At 50.5% G+C, this 25637-nt stretch overlaps 1 protein-coding gene across 1 annotated transcript in view; it reads left to right on the top strand.

The window, feature by feature from the left end:
• Positions 1–25637, top strand: part of MROH2A (maestro heat like repeat family member 2A) — a 55483-nt gene that overhangs the window by 17634 nt on the left and 12212 nt on the right. Inside the window, exons 12-28 of the mRNA XM_043448104.1 lie at positions 1375–1451; positions 2404–2523; positions 2797–2907; positions 5784–5928; positions 7375–7415; positions 7957–8098; positions 8684–8736; positions 9057–9164; positions 13385–13504; positions 13692–13814; positions 14905–15057; positions 17532–17654; positions 18848–18927; positions 20220–20328; positions 21092–21187; positions 23346–23450; positions 24978–25101. Of these exons, the coding sequence (XP_043304039.1) occupies positions 1375–1451; positions 2404–2523; positions 2797–2907; positions 5784–5928; positions 7375–7415; positions 7957–8098; positions 8684–8736; positions 9057–9164; positions 13385–13504; positions 13692–13814; positions 14905–15057; positions 17532–17654; positions 18848–18927; positions 20220–20328; positions 21092–21187; positions 23346–23450; positions 24978–25101 (1830 nt within the window). The remainder of the gene's footprint in view (positions 1–1374; positions 1452–2403; positions 2524–2796; positions 2908–5783; positions 5929–7374; positions 7416–7956; positions 8099–8683; positions 8737–9056; positions 9165–13384; positions 13505–13691; positions 13815–14904; positions 15058–17531; positions 17655–18847; positions 18928–20219; positions 20329–21091; positions 21188–23345; positions 23451–24977; positions 25102–25637) is intronic.

The following is a 25637-nucleotide window of genomic DNA, read 5'->3' as shown; positions in this document are numbered from 1 at the left end:
AGTCAATAAAGCAGAAGGAGATGTTTTTCTGGCGCTCTCTTGCTTTTTCGATGATCCAGCAGATGTTGGCAATTTGATCTCTGTTTCCTCTGCCTTTTCTAAAACCAGCTTGAACATCTAGTTCACAGTTCACGTATTGCTGAAGCCTGGCTTGGAGAATTTTGAGCATTACTTTACTAGCATATGAGATGAGTGCAATTGTGCGGTAGTTTGAGCACTCTTTGGCATTGCCTTTCTTTGGGACTGGAGTGAAAACTGACCTTTTCCAGTCCTGAGGCCACTGCTCAGCTTTCCAAATTTACTGAGATATTGAGTGCAGCACTTTCACAGCATCATCTTTTAGGATTTGAAATAGGACAACTGGAATTCCATCACCTCCACCTCCATGACCTCTGTGATGTGAAAGAAATCTAGGTGCTCATTTATGCATAAATGAGGATACACCTAAACCATGAAGGCTGGTTGTCTTTTATTTTAATTTCTCAGTGAACATAGACTATTTTTCGAATCAGAAAAAAAAGTTTCCATTTTAGAGATGAAAAACTCTTAAGTGTAACATCATCCCTTGGTGCCTGAATTCCCGCTCTCTTCCACCCCGACCTGATTTCCTGTTATTCCTCCTCCTGCAGTGACGTCTAGTAGCACCTAGACTTGAGTGTAGCAAGGCCCTAAGTGCCTGACGTGGTTCTGTCCACGCCGACCTCTCGAGAGCCTTCTCCGCACCCTTTCTTACCTCCCTAATCTTCCTCCTCAGCCTCCCTCCAGCACACACATACACACTCTTGCACACCAGGCCCTGTGTGTGTCCGCTCGTGTCAGTGCTCACAGAGGCTTGGTGAGGGACCTGCTCTCAGTGTCCGCCTTTCACAGGGGAGGAAGCTGAGGCTCAGAGGGGCTGAGTAAGTCCCCTGAGGTCACACAGCTGGGATGCGGTGGAGCCAGAGACAGCGCAGCAGCCTGGCCCCAGAGCCCTGGCCTCCGCAGCCGGGCGGTGTGGTCTCTGTGTGTCCGCTGTGTGTCTGGCCCTGTGTGTCCCGCTGAGGGAACCACCGAGCTCTTAGGAGGAGACCCTGCCCTCAAGGAGAGTCCACTAGTTTCCAGAGAGACACACGCGAAGCAGAGGCCAAGGGAGTGAGGCATAGAGACGACTCTCCGGGCTGGGGTGGGTGGGCATTGAGAGCCCCGGGTGACTTCTGAGGGAAGCGGCCCTGAGCTTGTGGGGGTGAGTCAGAGGTTCTCAGGAGGCACGGCATGGACGAATCCTGAACCTCTTTCTCCCGTGGAAGGTGGCAGAGAGGCCTCACCACTTCTGGGCATCTCCTCAGAGCCCAGCCCTGAGGCCAGTGGACCTCCAGGTGGGCTTTCCTCTTTCAGAGCCCAGAATGAGCATCAGGACCATCTACCTGGCCATCCGAGTGGTCAAGAACACACTCTCCGACACCCGGTCCAAGGTAACAGGGCGGAGAGACCCAGAAAGGGGGTGTGTGCTGGGCCTCTGCGGGGCAAGTGGACGGAAGTCAGGGCGCCTTCTTCCATCAGCTACAGCCTCCTTGCCACCCCTCCCCTCCAGCTGTGTGCGTGGAGGTGAGGCTGCCTTCTCAAGGAAGGCCCTTTGATGGAAAACCTACCTTTCCAGCCAGTCCTGAGTGGGGCTGGAGAAGAATAAGGCTCCTCGAAGCTGTGGCCCCTCTCCTGAGACCCTCCCTGTCACCAAGAACCTGGAGTTTTCCTGTGAAGGGGCTCCGACACTACCCTGGACAGAGGAGAGGCCAAACACCCAGCGTCAGCCCAAGCTGCTTGGCTAGCTAGGTGTTTTGTAAGGTCATTACCACATTTGAGAAAAGCAACTCTGCAAATAAAGGCTAAAACCCACCATCTTGGCCACTGCAGCCTCGGCCCCCTGGAGAATAGCTTGGCTTCTGGACACGGCCCCTGCAGCTGAGCCCTCATGTCCTGGGGGTGCAGTTCAGGACAGTGAGGGTCTGCCCAAACCAGGGAGGGAACAGGGTGCTCGGTCTTGAGCCTGAGGCAGAGTTGTCTTCAGTACCTGGAGGATGTCAGGGGCAGACAGCTTGTTCTGTGTCATCCCCATGTATGAGCCCTGGGGAGACCTAGAGAAGAATCAGGTGGTTCTCACCAGGGCCGCCTGAGGATGGAGCAGCCCTACCGAGAAAGCAGTGTGCTCATGTCTCTGAAGGGCTTCGATGAGGCTCCTGGGTAGACCTGCTGCTGAGCAGGGTCCCCTGGATGAGGCAGGCAGTGGTGGATAGAGTGGGCAGCATCCAGGTAGCCCCAGAGACCCCTTCCAGACCACAGCACCCTCAAATCTTAGCTGTCTCGTGTCATGGATTGGGTGACGGCGGAACCTCTAGCGCCCAGCATGTCTGTGCTCTGGCCTCTCAGGTGAGGATGGCCATTCTCCGCATCATTGGGCAGCTGGCCCTGTCCGGATTCCAGGACAGGATCAAAGGCTGGGGCCTGAAGTACGTGTCTGTGCAGCTGACCTTGTCCACCTACAAACTGGTGAGTGATGGTGGATGACTGGGCTTTAGAAATGGTTCCCACTGCGCTGAGGAAAGAGCACTGCTCAATGAACCTGCATGCATGTACAAGCACACAGACACACACAGTAAGCTGCCAGGGGTCTAGAAAATAGTGAAACACGTGCACAGCTCTGGGCTTCCGGGAGACTCAGTGTCTGGGTGTTAAGCCTCTTGCGGGAGAGTAAACCACAGCGGAGACCATGGCAAGCCCCTGCCGGCCCACAAGCTGGCACTGCTTGGTTCTGTCTTCCAGACCAACCGCAGGGACAACTTTTATCAGAGGGACCTAGAGGAGAAGATGGTCCACAAGGTCACCGTGGACACCGTGAGGATCATAACCTCTTCTGTCAGTGGGATGACCAATGTGAGTTGGGCAACTGGGCTGGCATCCTGGGGCTGATGGCTCATGTCTGTGCTGTGCGAGGCTGTGAGGGGAGGATAGCACAGGCCCAGAATTCGGCACTGTTGCTTCTCCCATTCCCACTACCTGGGAGGATGGGCGGCCCCAGATCTTTCAATTACCTGAGCTTGTTTTTCAAGATTCACTTCCTTGGTGGGACCTTATTACCTTCACCAGGGCAGTGCTTGGCACACAGTAGGCCTAATACATATCACTTGACTTATTGTTTGAAATGCATCCATCACCTTAAAGGCCCTCAGTCCAGGGGGTGTGTGTGTGTGTGCACACGCGCATGTATCCAGTCACTCAGTTAGGTCCGATTCATTGTGGCCCCATGGACTGTAGCCCACCAGGCTCCTCTGCCCATAGAATTTTCCAGGCAAGAATACTGGAGTGGAGTGCCATTTCCTACTCCAGAAGATCTCCCAGACCCAAGGATCAAACTTGTCTTCTGCATTGGCAGGCAGATTCTTCACACTAGAGCCTCTTGGGGGGCCCATGCATATGCATGCATGTGTGTATATGTGTGAGTGTGCAAATAAGTGATTCTAGGGATTATATTTCACAGACATTCATGAGTTCCAACTATGTGTAAGTCATCAGGGCATACACAGGAAGGCTCAATATGACCCCCAAGTTGTTCACAGGCTTTAGGGGAAACAAATGTGTCAATTTTTAATTGCATTACAATGTGACATAGCAATAAGATAGGAAAAGTTTACCATGACTGCACATGGAAGGGATAATTGTCTATTAATTGAGGCCATGGGCCAGATGCTCCCCATCCAGTGGCAGCTTCTCTTAATTACAAAAATAATAGTTATAGTAATAATAATAATAGTGGTTACAATTCATTGAGTACACGTGGCAGGCACTGTACTAAATGTGTAGTACCTAGAATCTTATTTAATTACCCCAACCACCCTGTGAGGTAAGGTCTGTTGTTATTATTACCTAGCTTTTATAAATGAGGAAACTGAGGCTCAGAGGGACTCATTAATTTCCTCAAGGATTCTAAGGTGGTAAAAAGTGGAGCCAGGATAAAAATGGTCTTTCCTGTTCATTATGCTACATCCCTGGGGGAACCCAGGAGCCAGGGATTCTAGTCCTGATGGCTACAAGACATCAAGCAAATTGACTTGTTAGTAGCACAGGAGCTCACCCCAAACTCCTAGGGGTGGGAGTGGGGCTAAAAGGAATCAGGGTCACTGGGGGTGTTCAGTGATCACCTGGTGAGATGGGAGATGGCAGGGTGAAGTTGAAAGGCTAGAGTCATGGCTCAAAGAATCTGTAGAGAAATAGAACCAGTAGGAGATATGTGTGTGTGTGTGTGTCTGTGTCTGTGTGTGTATCTCAAAAATATCAATAAACTCAGATATGCAAATGACACCAGCCTTATGGCAGAAAGCAAAGAGGAACTAAAGAGCCTCTTGATGAAGGTACAGGAAGAGACTGAAAAGGCTGACTTAAAACTGAACATTTAGAAAATGACGATCATGGCGTCCGGTCCCATCACTTCGCAGCAAGTAGATGGGGAAACAATGGACACAGTGACAGACTTTATTTTCTTGGGCTCCAAAATCTTTACAGATGGTGACTGCAGCCATGAAATTAAACAATTCTTGCTTTTTGGAAGAAAAGCTATGACAGACCTAGACAGCATATTAAAAAGCTGAGACATTATTTTGCAGACAAAGATCTGTATAGTCAAAGCTATGGTTTTTCCAGGATTCATGTACTGATGAGATAGTTGGACCATAAAAAAGTCTGAGTGCCAAAGAACTGATGCTTTAGAATTGTGGTGTTGGAGAAGACTCTTGAGAGTGCCTTGGACAGCAAGAATCTCAAACCAGTCAATGCAAAAGGAAATCAGCTCCGAATAATCATCGGAAGGACTGATGCTGAAGCTGAAGCTCCAATACTTTGGCCACCTAATGGGAAGAGCTGACTCACTGGAAAAGACCCTGGTGCTGGGAAAGATTGAAGGCAGGAGGAGAAGGGGACAACAGATGATGAGATGATTGGATGGCATCACCGACTCTATAGACATGAGTTTGAGCAAACTCCGGGAGATGGTGAAGGACAGAAAGGCCTGGCGTGCTGCAGTCCATGGGATCGCAAAGAGTCAGACATGACTGTGCAACTGAACAACAACATATGTATTGTGCAATTGTGAGCTGGCAAGTCTGAAATTTAGGAGGTAGGCCAGCAGGCTAAAAACTCAGGCAGTAGCTGAGGCTGCAACCTTGAGGCAAACTCTCTTCCTCAGGGAAACCTGTTTTTTGCCCTCAACTGATTTAATCAAGTCCACTCACATTTTCCAGAGTAATCTCCTATATGGATTATGGACTTTCATCAGATTGCATCAAAATACCTTCACTGCCATGCCTAGATTAGTGTTTGATTGAATAACTGTGTGCATTCACTTGCCAAGTTGACACATAGAAACTAATCATCAGAGTTGGCAAGCATGGATAGGTTGTCTGCCCAGTGTGTCTCTCAGGGGATTGGGGGTTAGAGAGAGGGCTGGTCAAAGAGGATGTGCTGCATGCAGGGTTGGAGTGAAGCCAGCGGGCACAGCGGTCAAGGGCCCAGGACTAGCTGACCCCCTCGGCCACGGGGTGGGTGCAGCTTAGATGGCCTTGGCAGAGACCCAGGCTGGGCAGTGGAGCTGGCGGGCCTGAGGCAGTCAGTCAGTGGGTCGGAGTGTGGTTCTGGAGAAGCGAGGCCGAGACAATGCTGCCAGGGTGGGGAGGGGCCGACCATCTCATCGCAGGACTGTGCGATGCCCAGGCTGGCTGATCCCAGCACCCCCACCTTACCCCCATCACCCCCCATAGGAATTTTGGGTGAGGCTCCTGTGCTACATCATGGAGACGGACTACACGGAGGCCTTGACCCCCATCTGCATCAGCCTCACCAACCTGGCCGAGCGCCAGCTGCATGCCAAGGACGAGGAGGCCAGCACAAGCAAGAGCAGGCATGGTGGGCAGCCCCCCTGCGCCAGCTGGAGGGACTGGGCAGGTGGGCCGCCCCGTGCCTTGGACCATTCCCCCTTCTCCAGGAAGCAGCCCGGAGCCCAGAGAGCCAGGCCTTGCCAAAGAGGCCGCCCTTGCCGAAATCCGAGGAGGTTAAAGTCGTGCACACTTCCTCTGGCAGCCCACTCCTCTCGTCCCCACCTCCCGCCCACCCTGGCCCAGACCCCAGGGAGGGCTTCCCGCAGGTGTGAGCTCTCTGGCCCCCGTGAGCCCACTGGAAGGACTGTATATCCCATCCGAGGCCTCTGGAACCACCCCCACCAGGCCCTCCAACTCACCGTGATGACGCACTTGTTAGCACCAGACCCTCAAGAAAGGGACTAGACCGACCTACTTACGGGGACCCTGCTGTCCCAGGGGGCTGCTGTCATGGTCCTGGGGCTTTGAGGATGGATGTGGCCGGTGACAGGAGGTGACTGCAAGCCTACAGGACCCAGCGATGGTAGGGGCAGAGGCTGCTCTGAGCATCCAGCTAGACCACCCCTGGTCTGCCTCCTGCCGCGACCCTGAGTCTGGAACTGGCTCCTTCCTGGGTGCCGCCCCTCCCCGCAGCTTCCAGCAGGCCTGCCCTTCCCTCGCTCACTGGTCCAAATGCTGTGAGCACCCTACTCATGGGCTCACAGCCTCCCAAAGCCTGCAGAGGGAGGGGAGGGGAGGGGGCGGTGTCTAGTTACTGTTGGCTCAAGGAGGCCAAGACTCACAGTAGGAGTGAAACACTCTCAGGCCGGCCGGGTGTGCACTCCCAAGCGGGCATGTCCTGAAAAGAGCACAGTATATGCACGCATATATATGGAATTTGGAAAGATGGTAACGATGACCCTATATGCGAGACAGCAAAAGAGACACAGATGTAAAGAACAGACGTTTGGACTTGGTGGGAGAAGGCAAGGGTGGGGTGATGTGAGAGAAGAGCACTGAAACATGTATATTACCATATGTGGAATAGATCGCCAGTCCAGGTTCGCTGCATGAAACAGGGCAGGCACTCAGGGCCGGTGCACTGGGATGACCCTGAGGGGTGGGATGGGGAGGGAGGTGGGAGGGGGGTTCAGGATGGGAACACATGCCATGTCCACCCATGGCTGATTCATGTCAATGTATGGCAAAAACCACTACAATATTGGAAAGTAATTAGCCTCCAATTAAAATAAATAATTAAATAAATTGGGAAAAAAAAAAAAAGAGCATCTTCTCAGCCCCAGCCCATAGCACCAGGCTCCTCCTTCCCAGGATGGCCAGTTGTAGTGATGTTCTTTGTGAAAAATTCCCCGACCTGACCCCTCCTGCATTCTGGGGGGCGCCGGGATGCCGTTGGGGCAACACCTTGCAGGGGAAGTTCCCCCGGGGTACGGGAGCGGGGCAGCCTCAGTGTCCTGTATCTTTCTCTCCCCAGTGGATCTCCCCGCACCGCAGAAGCTGCTGGCCCGACTCCTGGTGAGTGGCTCATGGGCCGTGCACTGGCCTGGCCCCTGCTGTGTCCTGCGGCTCCCCTCCCATGAGCTCCTAATCCCCGGGGCCTCCAGGGGGAGCAGGGAGCTGGATGCTTGGCAGGACAGAGCTTTCCAGGACCCCATCGTCCCTCTGGGGAGATATGGCAAGGGCAGCAGTTTCCCAGATTTATTTGCTGGGCCTTTGAATGGCCCCAAGCATCTGCAGGACTCTGTCAGCAGTCTGCCCTTCCCTGGGGGTCAGCTCGGCCCTGCACCAGGCATCCTCCTCCTTGTGTTGACCCTGCTCCGAGCTCCATGGAACCCGGGAGGGGAGGGAGCCCATGCTCTCGTGTCTCCTTTCCTGCCTTCAGCATCCTCTGCAGGGATGCTCTGATCCTGGGAATCCTCGGAGCTCTGCTTGAAAGGCCCCATCCTGTCCAACTCTCCCTTTATGGGCTCGGACAGCGAGGCCCCAGGTTGGGGAGTGCGGGGCCTGGGTCTGCCCAGCCAGCGAGGGGCCCCACTGCAGTCTCGGTGTTCCCCAGGTACTGATGTCGTCCCCCTACAAGGGGGAGGGCCGTGGAATCGCCATGCTCAAACTTCTGAAAACCCTGAGCCAGAGCATCGCCCCCTCCATGGCCGACATGTGGGAGCTGGAGATCCCGCTGCTGGTCAAGTACCTAGAAGGTGAGATGTCCCGGGTGCGTGTGTGAGCCAGCCCCTAAGTGTACCCGCCGGGTGCTAGGCTTGTGGCTGAGCAAAGGAGCCCGAGTGCGTGTGTGAGTCCCACCTCCCCCCTGCAGTGTACACGCTGGGTGCTAGATGTGTGGCTGAGCGAAGGAGCCCGAGTGTATGTGTGATCCCCCACACACACCTACTGTACATGCCGGGTTCTCACCGCCTGGTCTGAGCAAAGGAGCCCGAGTGCGTGTGTGATCCCCCCACACACCCCTAGTGTGCATGCCGGGTACTCACCACCTGGTCTGAGCAAAGGCGCCCGAGTGCGTGTGTGATCCCCCCACACACCCCTAGTGTACATGCCAGGTACTCACCACCTGGTCTGAGCAAAGGCGCTCGGTGTGTGTGAGCGACCTCACATCACTGTACTTGCCGAGTACCAGTCACATGGTCTGAGCAAAGGCGTCCAGGCTCCAGGTGGCCGGCACAGCCTACTCTGCTCCTTGGGAGGGTGGTGGACCCCAGATGCTGCACTTAGGAGGCGGCGTGGAGGAGCCGCAGGAGAGAGGAACATGGTGGCCCTTCTCTCTGCAGAACACACCGAGTTTACCTGGAACCAGAAGACGTGGGAGGACAAGCTGATTCAGGTAGAGGTGACCCCGCCGCCGGAGGCTGGGTTGGGGGGCAGTGGGGGCAGCTCTGTGGGTTTGGCGTGGGGGGAGTTCAGGAGCCCCTAGGGGACATGTTCCCCTCCTGTCAGAAGACTTGGGGAGCACAAGCAGCCACAGCAGGAGGCCCCACCCTGGAAGCCAAAGCCCCGGAGGCAGCACAGGGTGACCCCTCCCGGCAGCCCCCAAGCCTGCACAGCACTGGGCTGGGTCGGGGGCGCTAGAGAGGGAAGGTCACTGCTCGGGGAGCACAGCCCTCTGGAGCACTGCACCCCTGTGCCTTCTCCCCCCACCCCCAGTTTCTGAGAAACTCCCTCAAGATGACTCGGGGTTCCAACTGGAGCCTGCGTCTGAGCAAAGAGCTGAACAATCAGATCGAGAGCTTCGACAGCCCCTCCCTGGAGAAGGTTGGTTCCCAGAGGCAGGCCCGTTCAGACAGGGAGGGCACTCGGGGGACAACCCGCGTGAGACCAGGTAGGCCTGAGGCTGCCCACAGCGCCCTGGGAGGGGAGACGGCTGGCTGGTCCAGACCCGAGGGCTGTAGTGTTTTGTTCTGTCTTGTTTTTCCCTCAAGAACCTGCTTTGTTGGAGCTGGGGGGCATTTCACCTCCAGTCACCAGCTTCCCCATTCTTCTCACCTCACCCCCACCTGCAGTATAATTCCTAGCAGAGTCCATGGCAAGGAATGAGCTCTGAACGTGTTTTGGTAAATAGTGAGAAGGGTGAAGGTGGAACAGAACCACAGGATGCCCAAGGGGGACGATAAGGCCTGGAGGGGGAAGAGGAGCTGGGGCTTAGTGGTGGACCTCCACCTTTGGCAGACGGGGTAGGAGACAGAACACCTTCTATCAAACCATGCTGCACACCCACCCCCATCCCTCCCCACACACTGGTTTCTCCTCCCTGTCTCATCCAGCTGTTGGCTCATGACCACTGCATGTGTATATTTCATCGTTGAGGGGTCTTTACAAAACTATAAACATTGTTGAAATTCAGAGAGGGTCTTTACCAATGGAAAGCATTTCATGTACACAGATTAGAGGACACTATATTTAAGATGGTGACACTTGCCAATTTATCTATATATTCAACACTACCCCCACTATAATCCCAGCTGGCTTCCCACCCCAACCCCCAGAGATTGACAACGTGATCCTGAAATTCCTGTGGAATTATAAGGGGCCCAGAATAGCCAACGCAGTTATGATTTAAAAACAAACAAAGTTGGAAGACTCAGATTTTGCAATTTCAAGACTTCTTGCATAATTAGAGTAAACAAGACAAGGTGATACTGGCATCAGGATAGATAATAGATTGATGGAATAGAATTGAGGGTCTGGAAATAGACCTCACATTTACTGTCAATTGATTTTCAACAAGAGTACCAAGACAATTCTTGGTAATCAGGAGTAGTCTTTTCAATAAATGATGCTGGGAAGACTTGCATAGCCACTTACAAAACGATGAAGTTGGGCCCCTTCCTCATTCCATACACAAAAATGAACTCAAAATGGACCACATATGTAAATATAAAAGGTACAACTATAAAATTCTTAGAGTGAAACGTAAATATAAATCATGATCTTGGCCTGAGCAAAGTCTTCTGAGAAATAACACCCAAAAGCACAAGTGATGATAAAAATAGATAAATTGGACATCATCAAAGCTAAAAATTTTTGTGCTGAAAATGGTACCATCAAGAAAGTGAAAAGACAACCCAGAGAATGAGAGAAAATATTTGCAAATCTAGGGTCTGAGAAGGGACTTGTGTCTAGAATATATAAAGAACTCTTATAACTCAATAATACAATGGCGAATAAGCCAATTTAAAAATGGGTGAAGGAAAGATATACAAATGGCAAGCAATCACATGAAAGAATTTTCAAGACCATTGCCATTAAGGAAATGCAAATCAAAACCTCAAGGCATTACTCCATACTCACAAGGATGTCTGTAATCAAAAAGACAGATAAGAACAAATATTGACAAGAATATGGAAAAATTGGGACTCTGATATATTGCTGGTATAAATAGAAAACGGTACAGTGTTTTTGAAAAACAGTTTGGCATTTTCTTGAAATGTCAAATATGGAGCTACCTGTGACCTAGCAATTAAGCTCTTTAATTATATATGCCCAGAAGAAATGAAAGCATATGTCCACACAAGAGCTTGTATGTAAATATTCAGAGCAACATCATTCAGATAGCCAAACGTAGAAAAAACTCAAGTGTTCGTCAGTGGATGAATTAATAAACAAAATGTGCTATATCCATACAACAGAGTAGTCTTCAGCCATGAAAAGGAGTGAAGTGCTTACATCTGCTACAGTGAGGATGACCCTTGAAAACATTACAGTAAGTGCAGGAAGCCAGGTGCAGAGGACCGCGTATGATGTGGTTCCACTTATTTGAAATATCCAGAACAGGCAAATCTAATGAGGCAGAAAATTAGATGGGTGGTTGTCATGGACGAGGGGAACGTGGGGTGATTGCCAGTGGGTACAGGATTTCTTTTTTGGGGTGATGCAAATGTCCCAACCTTGGCTGTGATGGCTATCACACAACTTGGTAAATGTGTGAACTTAAAATTTTTAAACCTTAAATGGGCTCATTTAGCGGTATGTCAATTATACTTCAATAAAGATGTTTAAAAAGAATTTTTAGAGAAGTCAACTAAAGTTTTCATTTGTTCAAATATGCACCCTTCGTAATAGCATATGTAAAATATACACAGCAATGTACATCTTCTGTAGCTAAATGCTATAGATTTGTGGGTATGAGATCTTATCAGATATCAGTGCGGGGCCAGATGCCTATTTGAAAGAAACTTGTGTGTGGTATTTAATAAGCCAATGCATGTAATTCAACCTTATTACAATAACTCACCTAGCTTAAAGGAAAGTAAACAATAAATAGGGTTTCATTGGCTCAGATACCTTAAAAAGTCACGACTGGATACAACGGCTTAAGGAATTTCATCAGGACTCTCCCAGACTCTTCATCACTCAGATGGGAATCCTCCGGGCGGGGGGAGGGCAAGGCTGCTGAAGCCTCCAGATTTGTAATTCTGGTAGATAGAGTCATTCTTTCCCCAAAAGTAACAGGCAAAACCATAATCTCTCCTATAAACAAACAAAACAAAAATACGATAATGAAGAGAGACCCTATTCAAAGCAGCAACACAATGTAAAATATGTAACCAAATAAAAATAGTGAATGTATGAAATAAGTAGAACCAAGGTGAAGAACCCCCAATTACAAGAAGGGGCAGAAAGGCTGAAAGACAGCCTGACCAAACATACACAATCTCTGCTTCTTGGATAGGAAGTCTCAGTGATGCTCAGGTGTCCTTTTTTTCTCAAGTTAATTCTCAAGACAGGGACTTCCCTAGTGGTCCACTGGTTAGGACTCCGTGCTTCCACTGCAGTGGGGAAGGGTTTGATCTCTCATCAGGGAACGGAGATCCTGCACAGCAAGTGATGTGGCCAAAAAACAACAAAAGAAAACCTGCAATGCAATTGACTTCTAATTTCCCAAAAGGGAAATTTGTGGAAATCTGACAGTTTTATTTGACAAGATTATTTCCACGTTTGTCCTAATTTAAAAAATGTAAGAGAATAATAGCTAAGAGCATATCTTTTAAAAAGCTCATTAGAGAAGGATTTGTTCTCTCAGAACAAAGAAGTAAGTGTATGAAATGAAATAGAACCATGGGGTGACATGAAGAATGTACTGATGAATATTTTTATAGTCTTAACATGGAATAGATAGACCTTCATATGCATAAAAGGAACCTTTTAGAAAGACAAAGGAAAAGAAAGAGACTGTACTCTGAAAAATGAAAATTGTCTGCATGACCAAATGAAATCACTGTGAATAAAATCAAAAGAGAAATGAGACACTGTGGAAATGGACCAGAGGAGTGATCACTTAAGAAGTGAGCTTCAGGCTATGCTTGGTTTTATTCTTTCCTTCCTTAAGATGTTTTTTTATGTGGACCATTTTTCAGAAGTCTTTTTTGAATTTGTGATGGTATTGTTTCTGTATTATGTTTTGGCTTTTTGACTGCTTGATTTTAAACCCCGGTTCTACTACTTCCTGCTAATTTTCTCGTCTCAAAATACCTATTTGCCTTTCAGAGTAGTTGTGCAGATTAAATGAGATAATATATGTCTGTTCTCGTTATTTTTTGCCAAATGTACACACAATGTTCTTGTAAACAAAAAATAAGAGACATAATCCAACAATGGGGAAAGAATTGAGGCAGAAATTCCAAGATTGGACCATGAGAAGATGCAAAGATGACTAACCAAGATGCAAACGTTCCACCTCTCGTGGATAATATCCTAAGTCAGAGAGAAGGCAGAAACATAAGTGCTCCTAGGTTTGTTGGTGGGAGTGTAGATTGATTCAGTTTATATAGGAGAGAAACTTGGCCCCCACTCTTAGTAACATGCCTGCCCTGCTATAGCCTAACCTCTCAGAGTAGCCTGGATACTTATTTTTGAAAATATACAAAAGGCATAGTTTTAAGTCTGGAGGAACGAGTAGGGACCCACCCTTGGCAGTGACCCCAGAGGGCCGGGCTGGAGGCTTGAGGCACCCTCTGTCCCTCCCGCCTCTCCAGGGCTTTCTGTACCGGGCCTTGGGCTTCACCCTGGCCACGGGCCTGGAGGCCGACAAGGTGGAAGTGCTGCTGCTGGAGCTGCTCTACAAGACGGACTATAGCGACGACTTCGACCGGGAGGTGAGGGTGCCCCGTGGTCCCCTACGGGCCTCGGGAGGATGTGGTGTGTGCACGCCTGTGCCTGTGTGCGGGCGTTGTGTTTATCTGAGTGTGTGCGTGCGTGTCTGTTTATCCGTGTGTGGGCTGGGGGGGACAGATGGGGTGTCCCCCGCCCCGCCCTCACCCTGCCCGCTGGGTCTCCCCACAGGGTGTGATCCTGTGCTTTGGCCTGTGTGCCCGGGGCCAGGTGAAGACGGTGCTGGGCGTGCTCCATGACTTTGAAGAGAGGATCCAGGAGTCGGAGCAGTCCTGGCAGATCGGTGCCTGGCGGGTGAGGCATCCTTGCTCCATCATCAGCTCTCTGGGGGCCTTTTAGAATGGTTTATTCAGCCCCCAACCAAGACTCTTCAGTTCAGTCTCTCAGTCATGTCCGACTCTTTGCGACCCCATGAACCACAGCACACCAGGCCTCCCTGTCTATCACCAACTTCTGGAGTTTACTCAAACTCATGTCCATTGAGTCGGTGATGCCATCCAACCATCTCATCCTCTGTCGTCCCCTTCTCCTCCAGCCTTCAATCTTTCCCAGCGTCAGGGTCTTTTCAGATGGGTCAGCTCTTTGCATCAGGTGGCCAAAGTGTTGGAGTTTTAGCTTCAACATCAGTCCTTCTGATGAATATTCAGGACTGATCTCCTTTAGGATGCACTGGTTGACTCTCCTTGCAGTTTTACTAGATCTCAATAAGAAACTCCCCTCTGTGTCTCCTTCGCCAAAGTGAAGTGGGGAATTGGACCGAGGTGGCCAAAGGCTGGTCTCTGGAGGCTGTCCCTTCCATCCGCAGGGCACAGTGTCCCGGACTGGCTGAGCCCCCAGGGGGCCACCAGCTGAGTCACCGCCAATGTTTCAGGTTTTGGCCTTGGATCGGATTGTTGCCCTGGGGATCTGGTAGTTTGAATAGAGAATTGGTAGTGTCCCGGCTTCTCTCCAGTCTTCTCCACAAAGTGGAGCCTCAGACCTGGATTTCTACTCAAAGACTGGAGAGCGTGGGCTCCCCTGCTCCTCCTCTCATGGTGGGTTGGGTGGCCTCCAACACCTCCTCCCGGAAGAGCTGGGCTGAGGCTCTGTGTTCCCAGTGAATCACCAGCATCTCGGGAGCCCCTGGCCCAGAGCAGGTGCTCAGGAGGTGATGGTGTGAAGGCGCACACAGCCACCTCTGGTGGGGTGTCCGCACAGAACCCCTGCGACCGTGCAGTCATGGCCATGGTCTGACCTGTTCACCACGCTACAACAGGAGCTCATGAAAGTGTGTTCAATGAAAGAATACACCATTGAGCACTTCAGGTGCCCAGGAAACACCTGAGGAATAGATCCTCTCCCCGATGGCCACAGTGGTCTCTTCCCCTTCTCCTTGGCCTCACAGAAGGACCACCCCTGGAGGCGGGAGACAGTGAAGGGCGCGCTCATGGTGATGTACAGCTGTGTGGCCTCGTACTGCCACCCGCAGATGCTTCTCATCCACGTGGACAACCCCATCACCGCCAAGATCATCCACCACTATTCCAGCAGCTGCCAGGCAACCCCGGGATCCCACAGACATGCCGTGCCCCGATGATGCCCTCCTGGAGCCCCGGGCTGGGGGCGGGGAGAGTCACCCTGCACTGTTATCTGAGCACCACCAGCCCCACCAAGGAGATTCAAGTCCTGGAGTCCTGTCTGTCACTCAGCATTTGGGAATCCCATTGCCCCAGTCTCTGCTGTTCTCTGCTGCAGGGGCTGGGGGTGGGGGGTCGGCGGTGGGGAGCAGCCCTTCCCCAATATACCGAGTAGGGGTGTTTGTGGGTTGCTGAAGTCACAGGACAAGCCCTCGCCCAGCCCTTCGCACATGCCTTCTCTCACCTCTGTCCCGATCCTGACACCTGACCCCAAGCCCTTTCATAAGGGTCAAGAAAAAGGGGCTGTCTTCAGAGAGGCAAAGGGACTGGCTGCTTTCTTGGAAAGGCCAGGAGGAGAAAACTCAGGGAATAAAGGAGAAATTACTTTATTATTACTGTTTTGGAAACTGTGGTGAAGTACACATGATGTGAAATTTGTCATCATAACCAATTTTAAGCATGCAGTTCATTGGCATTCAGTTCAGTTCAGTCGCTCACTCATTTCCAACTCTTTGCAACCCCATAGACCACAGCACGCCAGATCTCCCTGTCCATAACCAACTTCCAGAGTTTACTCAAACTCATGTCCATTAAATCGGTGATGCCATCCAACCACCTCATCCTCTGTTGTCCCCTTCTCTTCCCACCTTCGATCTTTTCCAGCATTGGGGTCTTTTCCAATGAGTTAGTTCTTCGCATCAGGTGGCCAAGTATTGGAGTTTCAGCTTCAGCATCAGTCCTCCCAATGAATATTCAGGACTGATTTCCTTTAGGATGGACTGGTTGGATCTCCTTGCAGTCCAAGAGACTCTCAAGAGTCTTCTCCAACACCACACTTCAGAAGCATCAATTCTTTAGCACTCAGCTTTCTTTAGAGTCCAACTCTCACATCCATTCATGACTACTAGAAAAACCATAGCTTTGACTAGACAGACCTTTGTTGGCAAAGTAATGTCTCTGCTTTTCAATATGCTGTCTAGGTTGGTCATAACTTTTCTTCCAAGGAACAAGTGTCTTTTAATTTCATGGCTGCAATCACCATCTGCAGTGATTTTGGAGCCCCCCAAAAATAAAGTCTGTCACTGTTTCCACTGTTTCCCCATCTATTTGCCATAAAGTGATGGGACCAGATGCCATGATCTTAGTTTTCTGAATGTTGAGCTTTAAGCCAACTTTTTCACTCTCCTCTTTCACTTTCATCAAGAGGCTCTTTAGTTCTTCTTTGCTTTCTGCCATAAGGGTGGTGTCATCTGCTTTTCTGAGGTTACTGATATTTCTCCTGGCAATCTTGATTTGAGCTTATGCTTCATCCAGCCCAGCTTTTCTCATGATATACTCTGCATATAAGTTAAATAAGCAGGATGACAATATACAGCCTTGATGTACTCCTTTTCCTGTTTGGAACCAGTCTGTTGTTCTATTTCCAGTTCTAACTGTTGTTCCTGACCTGCATACAGATTTCTCAGGAGGCAGGTGAGGTGGTCTGGAATTCCCATCTCTTTCAGAATTTTCCAGAGTTTGTTGTGATCCACACAGTCAAAGGCTTTGGCATAAAATCAATAAAGCAGAAGTAGATGTTTTTCTGGAGCTCTCTTGCTTTTAGAGGATCCAACTGAGATTTGCAATTTGATCTTTGACTCCTCTGCCTTTTCTAAATCCAGCTTGAACCTCTGGAAGTTCACGGTTAACGTACTGCTGAAGCCTGGCTTGGAGAATTTTGAGCATCACTAGTGTTGCATTAAGTGCATTCGAACTGTTGGGCAGCCATCACCATCTTTCATCTCCTGAACTTCATCTTCCTAAACTGAAACTGTGGCCCCGCTAGCATCAGCTCCCCAGTCCCCCTCCCCTAGGCCCTGGCACCCACACTTCTACTTCCTGTCTCTATGATGGTGACACACCAGGCATCTCAATAATCGGAAATCACAGTGTTTCTCCTTTTGAGACTGGCTGATCTCATGTCGCACGATGTCTTGAAGGTTTGTTCATGCCTTAAAAGCAAAACTGATTTGACCTCCATGATTTACTCTACCCCTGCCGTGATGCACAGGGCTCGGAGCCTCTGGTCAGTGAAGGTGCCCCTGACTGGCATTGTTGTACTCAGGCACAGGATGGAGAGGTTGGGGGATGCATCACCTTCTGGGGGGGCACTGGAGGGCTGTGCCCTGTCCAGCACCTGGCCCATGTCCCTGCCAGGTTGCTGAAGGGGATAAGGGGGCATCTGTCTCTCAGGGTGCCCTGTCTCCCTGTCTCTCAGGGTGCCCCTGCACCGATTCTTCCTCAGCAGGGGAGAGGGTGTTCTATGTGGCCCCAGGGTCCGGGAGCTGGGGTCAGTCTTGGGGTCTTTGGGGCTCACTCACAACAAGGTCCTCCCTGCCCCTCGTCATGCTCACAGGACATCTGCCTCAAACTGGCCTTCATGAAGAGCGTGGTGCAAGTCACCGATGCCATCAAGAACATCAAGGACCTGGAAGACTTTCAATTTGCCCAAAAAGCGACCCTGACTGGCATTATCATGGTAAGCTGCCAAGGGGGCTTCCTCCATCCTGGGCAGTTTGGGGGTCTCACTCTGCTGACCTGAGGCCATCTGAGGCCCAAGGGGCGGCAGGGGTCTCTGAGGCCCTGCCTGTCTCAGTTCTGCTTTGACCTGACTGTCGGTGTTCTGCGTGTGACGTTCTTATATCTGATCAAGGTTTTCATGGCCAGGAAACATTCCGGAAGCTGGGGCTGAAGACTCCGCCCCCGAGTCTGGTGATGCCCCCGAGGTGTCTGGTTCCGGGCTGGGAGACAGAGCCCCATGGTCAGCCCCTGGCTAGCCCTAGCGTTTCTCCCTAGTCAGGGCCAGGAGGTCGGACTTTGCCGTGGACAGGACTTACAGCTACTTTTGCCCAGACTTTGTTAAGATCTAGAAAGTACCAGCTCTCCAAAGGCAAGAGGCAGCAGCAGGGGCTCCTGAGGCTGTGGGTCAGCCCCTGTCCCTCGTCCCCAGACCTCTCCACTCGCCTGCGATGGAAACCCTGGCCTCTAGACACTCTCTGGCTGCACTGGCAGCAGACTGGAGGGAAGGGAGATGCGGATGGAACAGGAGGCCCTGAGAAAGAAGCAGACATTCACTAGGCTCCCGCTCGGGGTCGGGCGACACGCACGTAATTTCACACCAGCCTGGCACAGCCCTGTGAACCAGGCCCCGAGTCCTCATTTCACACCTGAGCAAGTGCTCAGGCTGAGGAAGTGATTTGCCCAAGGACACACAGCCAGTAAGTGGCAGAAATGAGCGAGACGCACTTGCCCATCTTAGCTCCACTCCTCCCATGAGATTTTGCTGCTTCCCCTGGGCTTCCCTCATGGCTCAGCTGGTAACGAATCTGCTTGCAATGTAGGAGACCTGAGTTCGATCCCTGGGTTGGGAAGATCCCCTGGTGAAGGGAAAGGCTACCCACTCCAGTATTCTGGCCTGGAGAATTCCATGGACTCTATAGTCCACGGAGTCACAAAGAGTTGGACACGACTGAGCAGCTTCCCCTATAACGTCAAAGGCCAACTGACCATGAAAAGAATGAAAGTGCCTGTGGTGTTGGCGCCCGTCGTACGATGTCAGGTCCTCCTGCCTGTAATGCAGGGCGTGCCCCTGCCATCTGTCCCCCAAGCCCCTGCCCTGGCCATGGCGGGACCCCGGGTGGCCGGCGGCTCACTGCCCTGCTGTCCCGGCAGGCGATCATCAAGGCAGAGCCGACTGACAGCCTGGTTTCTCCCGTGCGGACCATGGCCATGGAAGCCCTGTCATACTTGAGGTGAGCCGGGCCCCTGGCCAGGCCCCCAGCGCCGCCCTGGGCTGCAGACAAAGTCTGAGACCACCTCTCAGTGCCTTTGGGGGAAGGTCGCACCTCCTTTGGAGCCTCCCTGGAGGCTCGGGTGGTAAAGAATTTGCTTGCAATGCAGAAGACACAGGTTCTATCCCTTGGTCGGGAAGACCTCCTGGAGATGGGAATGGAAACCCACTCCAGATTCTTGCCTGCAGAACCCCATGGACGGGCTATAGTCCATGGGGTCAAAAAGAGTCGGATTCGAACACTTTCACTTTAAACAAAATTACTGGATTTGGGTAGGAGTGGGAGGGCCCGGAAAGATGAAATACAGGACCCCTTTGGAAGGCATTAGTTTAGAGTTTAAGTGGAGGGTGACTCTCCCTTCTGAAGCAAAACAGAGCCAATGAGGAACTTGTAATAATTCTGCAACCCTGCCCCACCAAAGACTTCAATAAGGATCTCTGGACCTGGGTATGGCCCCTGGGGCCCTTAGAAAGCTCTCCTGTGACCCTAATATGCAACTAGGCTTGAGATCCACCTATGAAGGGGACAGAAAGAGAATCAGCTGGCATGCATCACGCAGCTAGCTACTACCACCAAAGGTTTATTAAAACAGAGTTGGCCTCCATTCCAGAAGTGTTTTGGTATTTTTTTTTTTAAGATTTTTTTTTATGAGGACCATTTTTTTAAAAGTCTTTATTGAATTTGGTTTACAGTATTGCTTCGGTTTTATGTTTTGGCTTTTTGGCCACGAGACGTGTGGGGTCAAACCTGCACCTCTGGCACTGTACGGCAAAGCCTTAACCACTGGACTGCCAGGGAAGTCCTCCACTCCAGAGTTTTTGATTCAGCAGCTCTGAGGTGGAGACACAGAATTTGCATTTTCTAATAAACTCCAAGGGGATGCTGCTGCTGCTCCTGGTCCAGGAATTACAGTTGAAAACTCCAGGGCCAGGACCAACCAGAAGCAAAGTCTGTGGTTGCAGTCAGGGAGGACCAGTGGAATGTTTCTGAACAGGAGAGAGACTCAGAGTCAACAGTGATAGGAGAGGTGGCTGTGGACGCCTGAGTCTCCCCTTCAGTCACAGACAGACAGTGAACTGGAGCCCTGGTGGGTGGAGCCACGGCCCCTGGGGAGGGACAGATGCCTGAACCCCCAAACAGAGAAGCTGGTCCCTCCCTCATTCTGTGACATTGCTCCTCCCACCACCCCCAGACTGGGCAGAGCAGGGTCTCAACTCCCCACTGATCACTCCTCTTATCACTTCTTTCTCTAGCAAATTGAAGCCTTTCTACTCCACAGAGGAAAGCAGTGAGCTGATGGATATTAGTATACACTCTGTAATTTCTCTCCAGCCCCCAGGAGAGAGCAATGAGTCCATTAAGGTAGGTCCCTCTGCGCCACCTCATTTTCTGGGTGAGGACTTGGAAGTTGACGTTAACATGGGCAGTGCTGGGAGCCCACCATCCTGGACCACCTGGGAGTGGTCAGGGCAGCAAAGTAGAGCAGGCTCTTTCATTAAGCGTAAGGTGATGCTAGCTGCTGTAACAGATACACTCTGAAATCTTCATGGTTTAACAAGATGACTGTTTTTCTCACTCGAAGTCCAGTTGGCAGCAAAGGTGGAGAGGGGGCTGCTACCTGCAGTTGTTCAGGGACGTGGGCTGACAGAGACCCCATGGCTCCTCAGGTGGGCAGTGATACCCAGCTCCAGAGCAAGTCTGGAGGATTTATGAGCCTCTTGGCCTCCCCTTATTGGCCAGAACTTGGTCAAATGGCTCCACCTAGCTGCAAGGGATCCTGGGAAATGCAGTCTCCGACTGGATGACTGTCTCCCAATAAGGTTGTGGAAGAGGAGGACAAATCTATTGTGAACAGCGGCCATCTGTGCCTCCAGGTCCTGGCCCTGGATTCGAGGGGTCAGGAGAGCTGAGCTCTAGGAGCCCAGTTTCCTCCTTTGCAAAATGGGTTCCTCCTGAGTTCGTCTTATACGTCACATAAGGAGCATAAAGAACTCAGTCTGAGCAGAAGTCAAAAGGAATTTATCAGACCATCTCACAATATTTGACCCTGGTGTGGGCCCACACAGAGTCCTGGCAGGTGGCTGTTCCCCCACTGCTGCCGAGCTCTCCCCTCTCTTGGCCACAGACCCTGTATACGAACGCCCTGCGTGCCCTGGAGCAGCTGATGGAGGGCCTCATGCAAAGACACCTAGACCCCAAGGGGCTGCAGGAGATGGTGCACGTGAGTTGTCTGGAGGAGGGCCAGGAGCTGGTGGTGGTCACTCCTCCCAGAATGCTGGTCCAAGGGCCACACTCAGTGGGAAACAGGCATCCATTAAGAATTGATTTGGTATTAATTTTCTTTAGACAAAGCTTCAAGCTGGCTGAAAAATTGCAAGAATGGTACAAAGAACTACTGTATGCCTTTCATCCAGATCCACAATTCTTAATATTTTGTGACATTTCAATATCACGAAATGTTCTTAAAAGTTGAAGTTAAATTCTTAAAAGCTGAAAGGTTGCAAGAACAGTACAAAGAACTCCTGCATGCCTTTCACCCAGATCCACAATTCTTAATATTTTGTGACGTGTTCTTTTTCCCTTTCTTTTTTTTTCCTCTTTACATTACATACATACGTACACACACACACACACACACACACCTTTTGAATCATGGAGAGTTAGCTATAGACATCAACAACAAGAATCTTCTCTTATATAACAATATACTGTTCAAAATCACGGAATTTAACATTGATACCAAGCTGTAGTCTAATCAATTTTCCATATTCATATTTCACAATTGCCCAGTAATGACCTTCATAGTTATTTCCTCTGAGAACCAGGATCTAATCTGGATTATAAATTGCATTTAATTGTCATCTCTTTTGTCTCTCTGCTTCAATTTGGAACAATTTCTCAGTCTTTGTCTTTCATAATCTTGGTATTTTTGAATATAGTATTGCTAGGGCTTTTTAAAAAATTGGATTGTTTGCTTTCTTATTATTGATTTTTCAGAGGTTGTATATATTCTAGAAGCAAATCCTTTATCCGACATGTGATTTGCAAATATTTTCTCCTGGTCTGTGACTTGCCTTTTCATTAATTTCACAGGTTCTTTTGAAGAGAAGAAGTTTTTAATCTTGATGAAGTCTAATTTATTATTTTTTCTTTTACGGATCATGCTTTTGGTATCATGTCTAAGAAATCTTTACTAACCAAGGTCATAAAGATTTTCTCCTAGATTTTCTTCTAGAACTTGATAGTTTCAGGTTTTACATTGAAGTCTATGATGTATTTTCAGCTCAGTTTTCAAATATGGATCAAAGTTTAATTGATTTTAATTTTTTTGCACATGGATAACCAATTGTTTCAGCACCATTTGATGGAAAGGTAATCTCTGCTGAATTACCTTCGCATCTTTGTCAGAAATCAATGGACCGCGTATGTGTGGGTCTATTTCTAGATACCTGTTCTGCTCTACTGATGTTTTTGTCCATCTTTACACCAGTGTCATCCTGTCTTCATTGTAATCCCGTCAACATTATAGTAAGTCTTGAAATCAGGAGCAGATAGTATAAGTCCACTGAGTTTGTTCTTTGAGGCTGTACCCCACAAATATTGATATGTTGTGTTCTAATTTTATTTTAGTTCCACGATGCATTTTCATTTGTCTTTTGACTTCTTTGACCCATGGGTCATCTAGAAGTTTCCAAATATTTGAGAGTTTTCCAGAGACCTTTTTGGTTTTGATTCTAGTTTAACTCCATTGTAGTCTGAGGACATACTTTGTATAATTCAAAGCCTTTTAAATCCATCGAGACTTATTTTATTGCCCACGTGTGGTCTATCTTGGTGAATGTTCTGTGTGTGCTTAGAAAGTATTTTGCTGCACTGAATGATATGTTCCTAAATATCACTTAAGCCAGCTCTTGTTGGAAGTGTTGTCCAAGTTTTCTATATCCTTCCTGATTCTGTCTTCTCTGTCATCAGTTGCTGAGAAAGAGGTACTGACATCTCTGTCTCTGTGGATTTGTTTCTTTCTCCTTTCAGTTCTATCAGTTTTTGCTCCCTGTTTTGCTAAGCTGTGTTGTTAGGTGCAGGAGCACGCAGGAGCTGCAGTGCAGGATGGACTCTGCTAGTGGCATTTTCACCTACAGGCAAACACTTGGAACAAACCCAAACACATCAGCCAAGCACCAGCTTGGTGAGGATGCTGGCATTGTTCTTTGTTTGCTCATGGCCTCATCTCCTTAGTGTCGGTGGCAGGGGACCTGGGAACCTCCCAGAGCTTTGAAAATCAGGCTCTGAGTAGGAGAGAGGAGGAGAGCAGCAGCTGGCCGGGAAAGGCTGACCTCAGGATTTTACAGTCCCCTCTGTGTTCTGGGCTCTCCCCACAGCTCCTGGAGAAGTGGATCTTGTCGGAGAAAGAATGGGAGCGGGAAAAGGCGGTGAACCTCCATCTCCATCTCATGCAGATCTATGTCCAAAGCGTCGGCGTCTGCGTGAGTCCCGGAGACCCACCCCCTACAACCTGCCCCGCTGACACCCACAGGGAAATGCCAGTCTCTATCCCAGGAGAGGAAACGCCTCTGAAATCCAGTTCTGTCCCTGGAGAGACTCTTGGGAAGAGGCTGCCTCACTGGGGAAAGTCGAAGGAGTCCCAGGGGGGAGCTGGCCCTGGGCCTCCGGGGTGGTGAGAGAGGATGGGCAGGGCTTGGTATGGATCCGGGTTTTGAGGGGCCTGAGGTTCATACCTGGGTGAGGGCCCTCCTTAAGAGAATGGGTCACATGATTATGAATACCACATTGATTAGGAAAGTATTTACTTAGAATGAGAAAATGAATCACTACAAAATGACAAATTTTACAAAGCTTAACAAATACCATCAACATCGCAAAATCTAGAAAAGCAATGAGGTTTTTTGGTGATGGAGCCTCTGACGCAGCTCCACAAGCCCTCTCTTCCTTCCTTTGTTGGCCTCCTACTCTTTGGCTGTCTGGTCTTCAGGGGTGGCCTTGGGAGGAGGGCGGTGGGGTCTTGGGGCCGGGGCACAGTGAGGACAAGGTGGGGCGGGACCCCAGTCCTAGAGCACCATCCAGGTGGGACCCAGGCCCGACAAAGCCAGCCCGTGGCCGAGCCGAGCGCTGAGTAACTAGGTACTGCACAAAGTGCTTCACCTGGACTCTCTGTCGTGAGTCTCACAACACTCCCTGAAAGATGGGGCACCGTCATTGTTGAGGCAGTGCCAGTGTGGCTAGAAAAGACTTTCCAGACACACAGCATTTCAGAAGGGAGTGAGTTTATTAAGAACGAATTGCAGAGATAATGTGGGCCCTGCAAGCACAGTGGGCCAACCTCCTGACAGACTGGGGAGACTCAACAGCTTTCCTGGGTTAGTAGTCAATTTTTATAGCCTCAAGACAAGGAAAATTCCTGCAGAAAGGTTGGCATTAGGGCGCTATAAAGTGACTACCAGGGTGGGCATCTTTGCCTAATTTGGGATCAGGAAGCCTGCTGGTGATGATCACAGGAACTTTGGCAATGGTTACAAAGGGGCTTAGTCAGTTTCAGAGGTGACCTTGGTTCTTGGCTCTGCTTCTGTGGCCTTGGTACAAGGCTTGCACCTGTGGCTTTGGAGCAGGACTCAACAATTATCATCTCTGAGTAGCAGACAGGAACAAGAGGGCCTGAGGCTAAGTCCCTCCCCAGGTCACACAGCTGGAGAGTGGGGAAGCCCAGATTTGAAGGCAGGGCTCAGTTATAGAAACAGGGCAGGCACCTAGACCTAGCACCTGGGCCTGGGTCATGAGACGACATCCTAGCTGCTCAGTGTCCCAGGACCCAAGCTGGGGGGCCTGGGGATGGAAGCTCGGGCTCGGACAGATGGTGGCATCCTCTCCCTTCCCCAACAGGGGTGCTTTCAGAGCAGGGTTCACTCTCTTTGGCCCCTGGTTGCACTGCCCTCGGGCATCACCAGGTGAGCTTGGCTGGACAGAGGGTGTGAACTCTGCGGTCTCCTGTCCCTCAGATCCCACTGAAGCTGGGGCAGTTTGGCAGCCTGGTGGGACTCATCGCACCAGGCACCTGTGACTCACACAGAAAAACCCGCCTGGCCTCCATGGATGTCCTGGCCAGCCTGCTGGATCTTCACGGTACGGGAGGGGTGGTGCGGGTAGGCAGGACGTGGGCTCTCCAGGCCGAGAGGGAGGACCAGTATCAGGGAGTTGGCTGTGGGGCTATCCTGAAGGGCGGCAGGGATTGTGGTCTCTCTGTAGACAAGCAAGGGTGACCAGCGGAGCAAGGGGGTGCAGAGTTCACTGAGAGGTCATGGAAGCTTCTAGAAGGAGAGGCTTATTGGGTCAGCACAACTCGCTGAGGGCACACGAGGGGCGCCACTGGAGAGGATTGCCTCACAGATACTAAGGATGCGGCAGAACTGGCCAGAAGTGAGCTCAGAGGGGAAGGCAGTTGGGGGACCTTCAGGGTGGGTTTGCCTCTGGATTGGCAGCTGGCAGAATGCCCATCTGAGCTGTGCAGAGAGATGGTTCCAGGGGCCAGGCAAGAGGGGTGGGATGTCCAGATACTGGAGAGGAGTCCAGGCCCAGGGAACCAAGGCAACCCAAGGGGCGGGGAGGTGGGAGGGTCGGGTGGGGGGTGGGGGTCAGGAAAGGCAGCCACCTTGATGTGG

Source organism: Cervus canadensis, chromosome 2, assembly GCF_019320065.1.
Source record: "Cervus canadensis isolate Bull #8, Minnesota chromosome 2, ASM1932006v1, whole genome shotgun sequence".
Classification (NCBI taxonomy): Eukaryota; Metazoa; Chordata; class Mammalia; order Artiodactyla; family Cervidae; genus Cervus; species Cervus canadensis.
The sequence above is the reverse complement of the archived record's forward strand: the minus strand, read 5'-3'. Positions and strand labels throughout refer to the sequence as shown.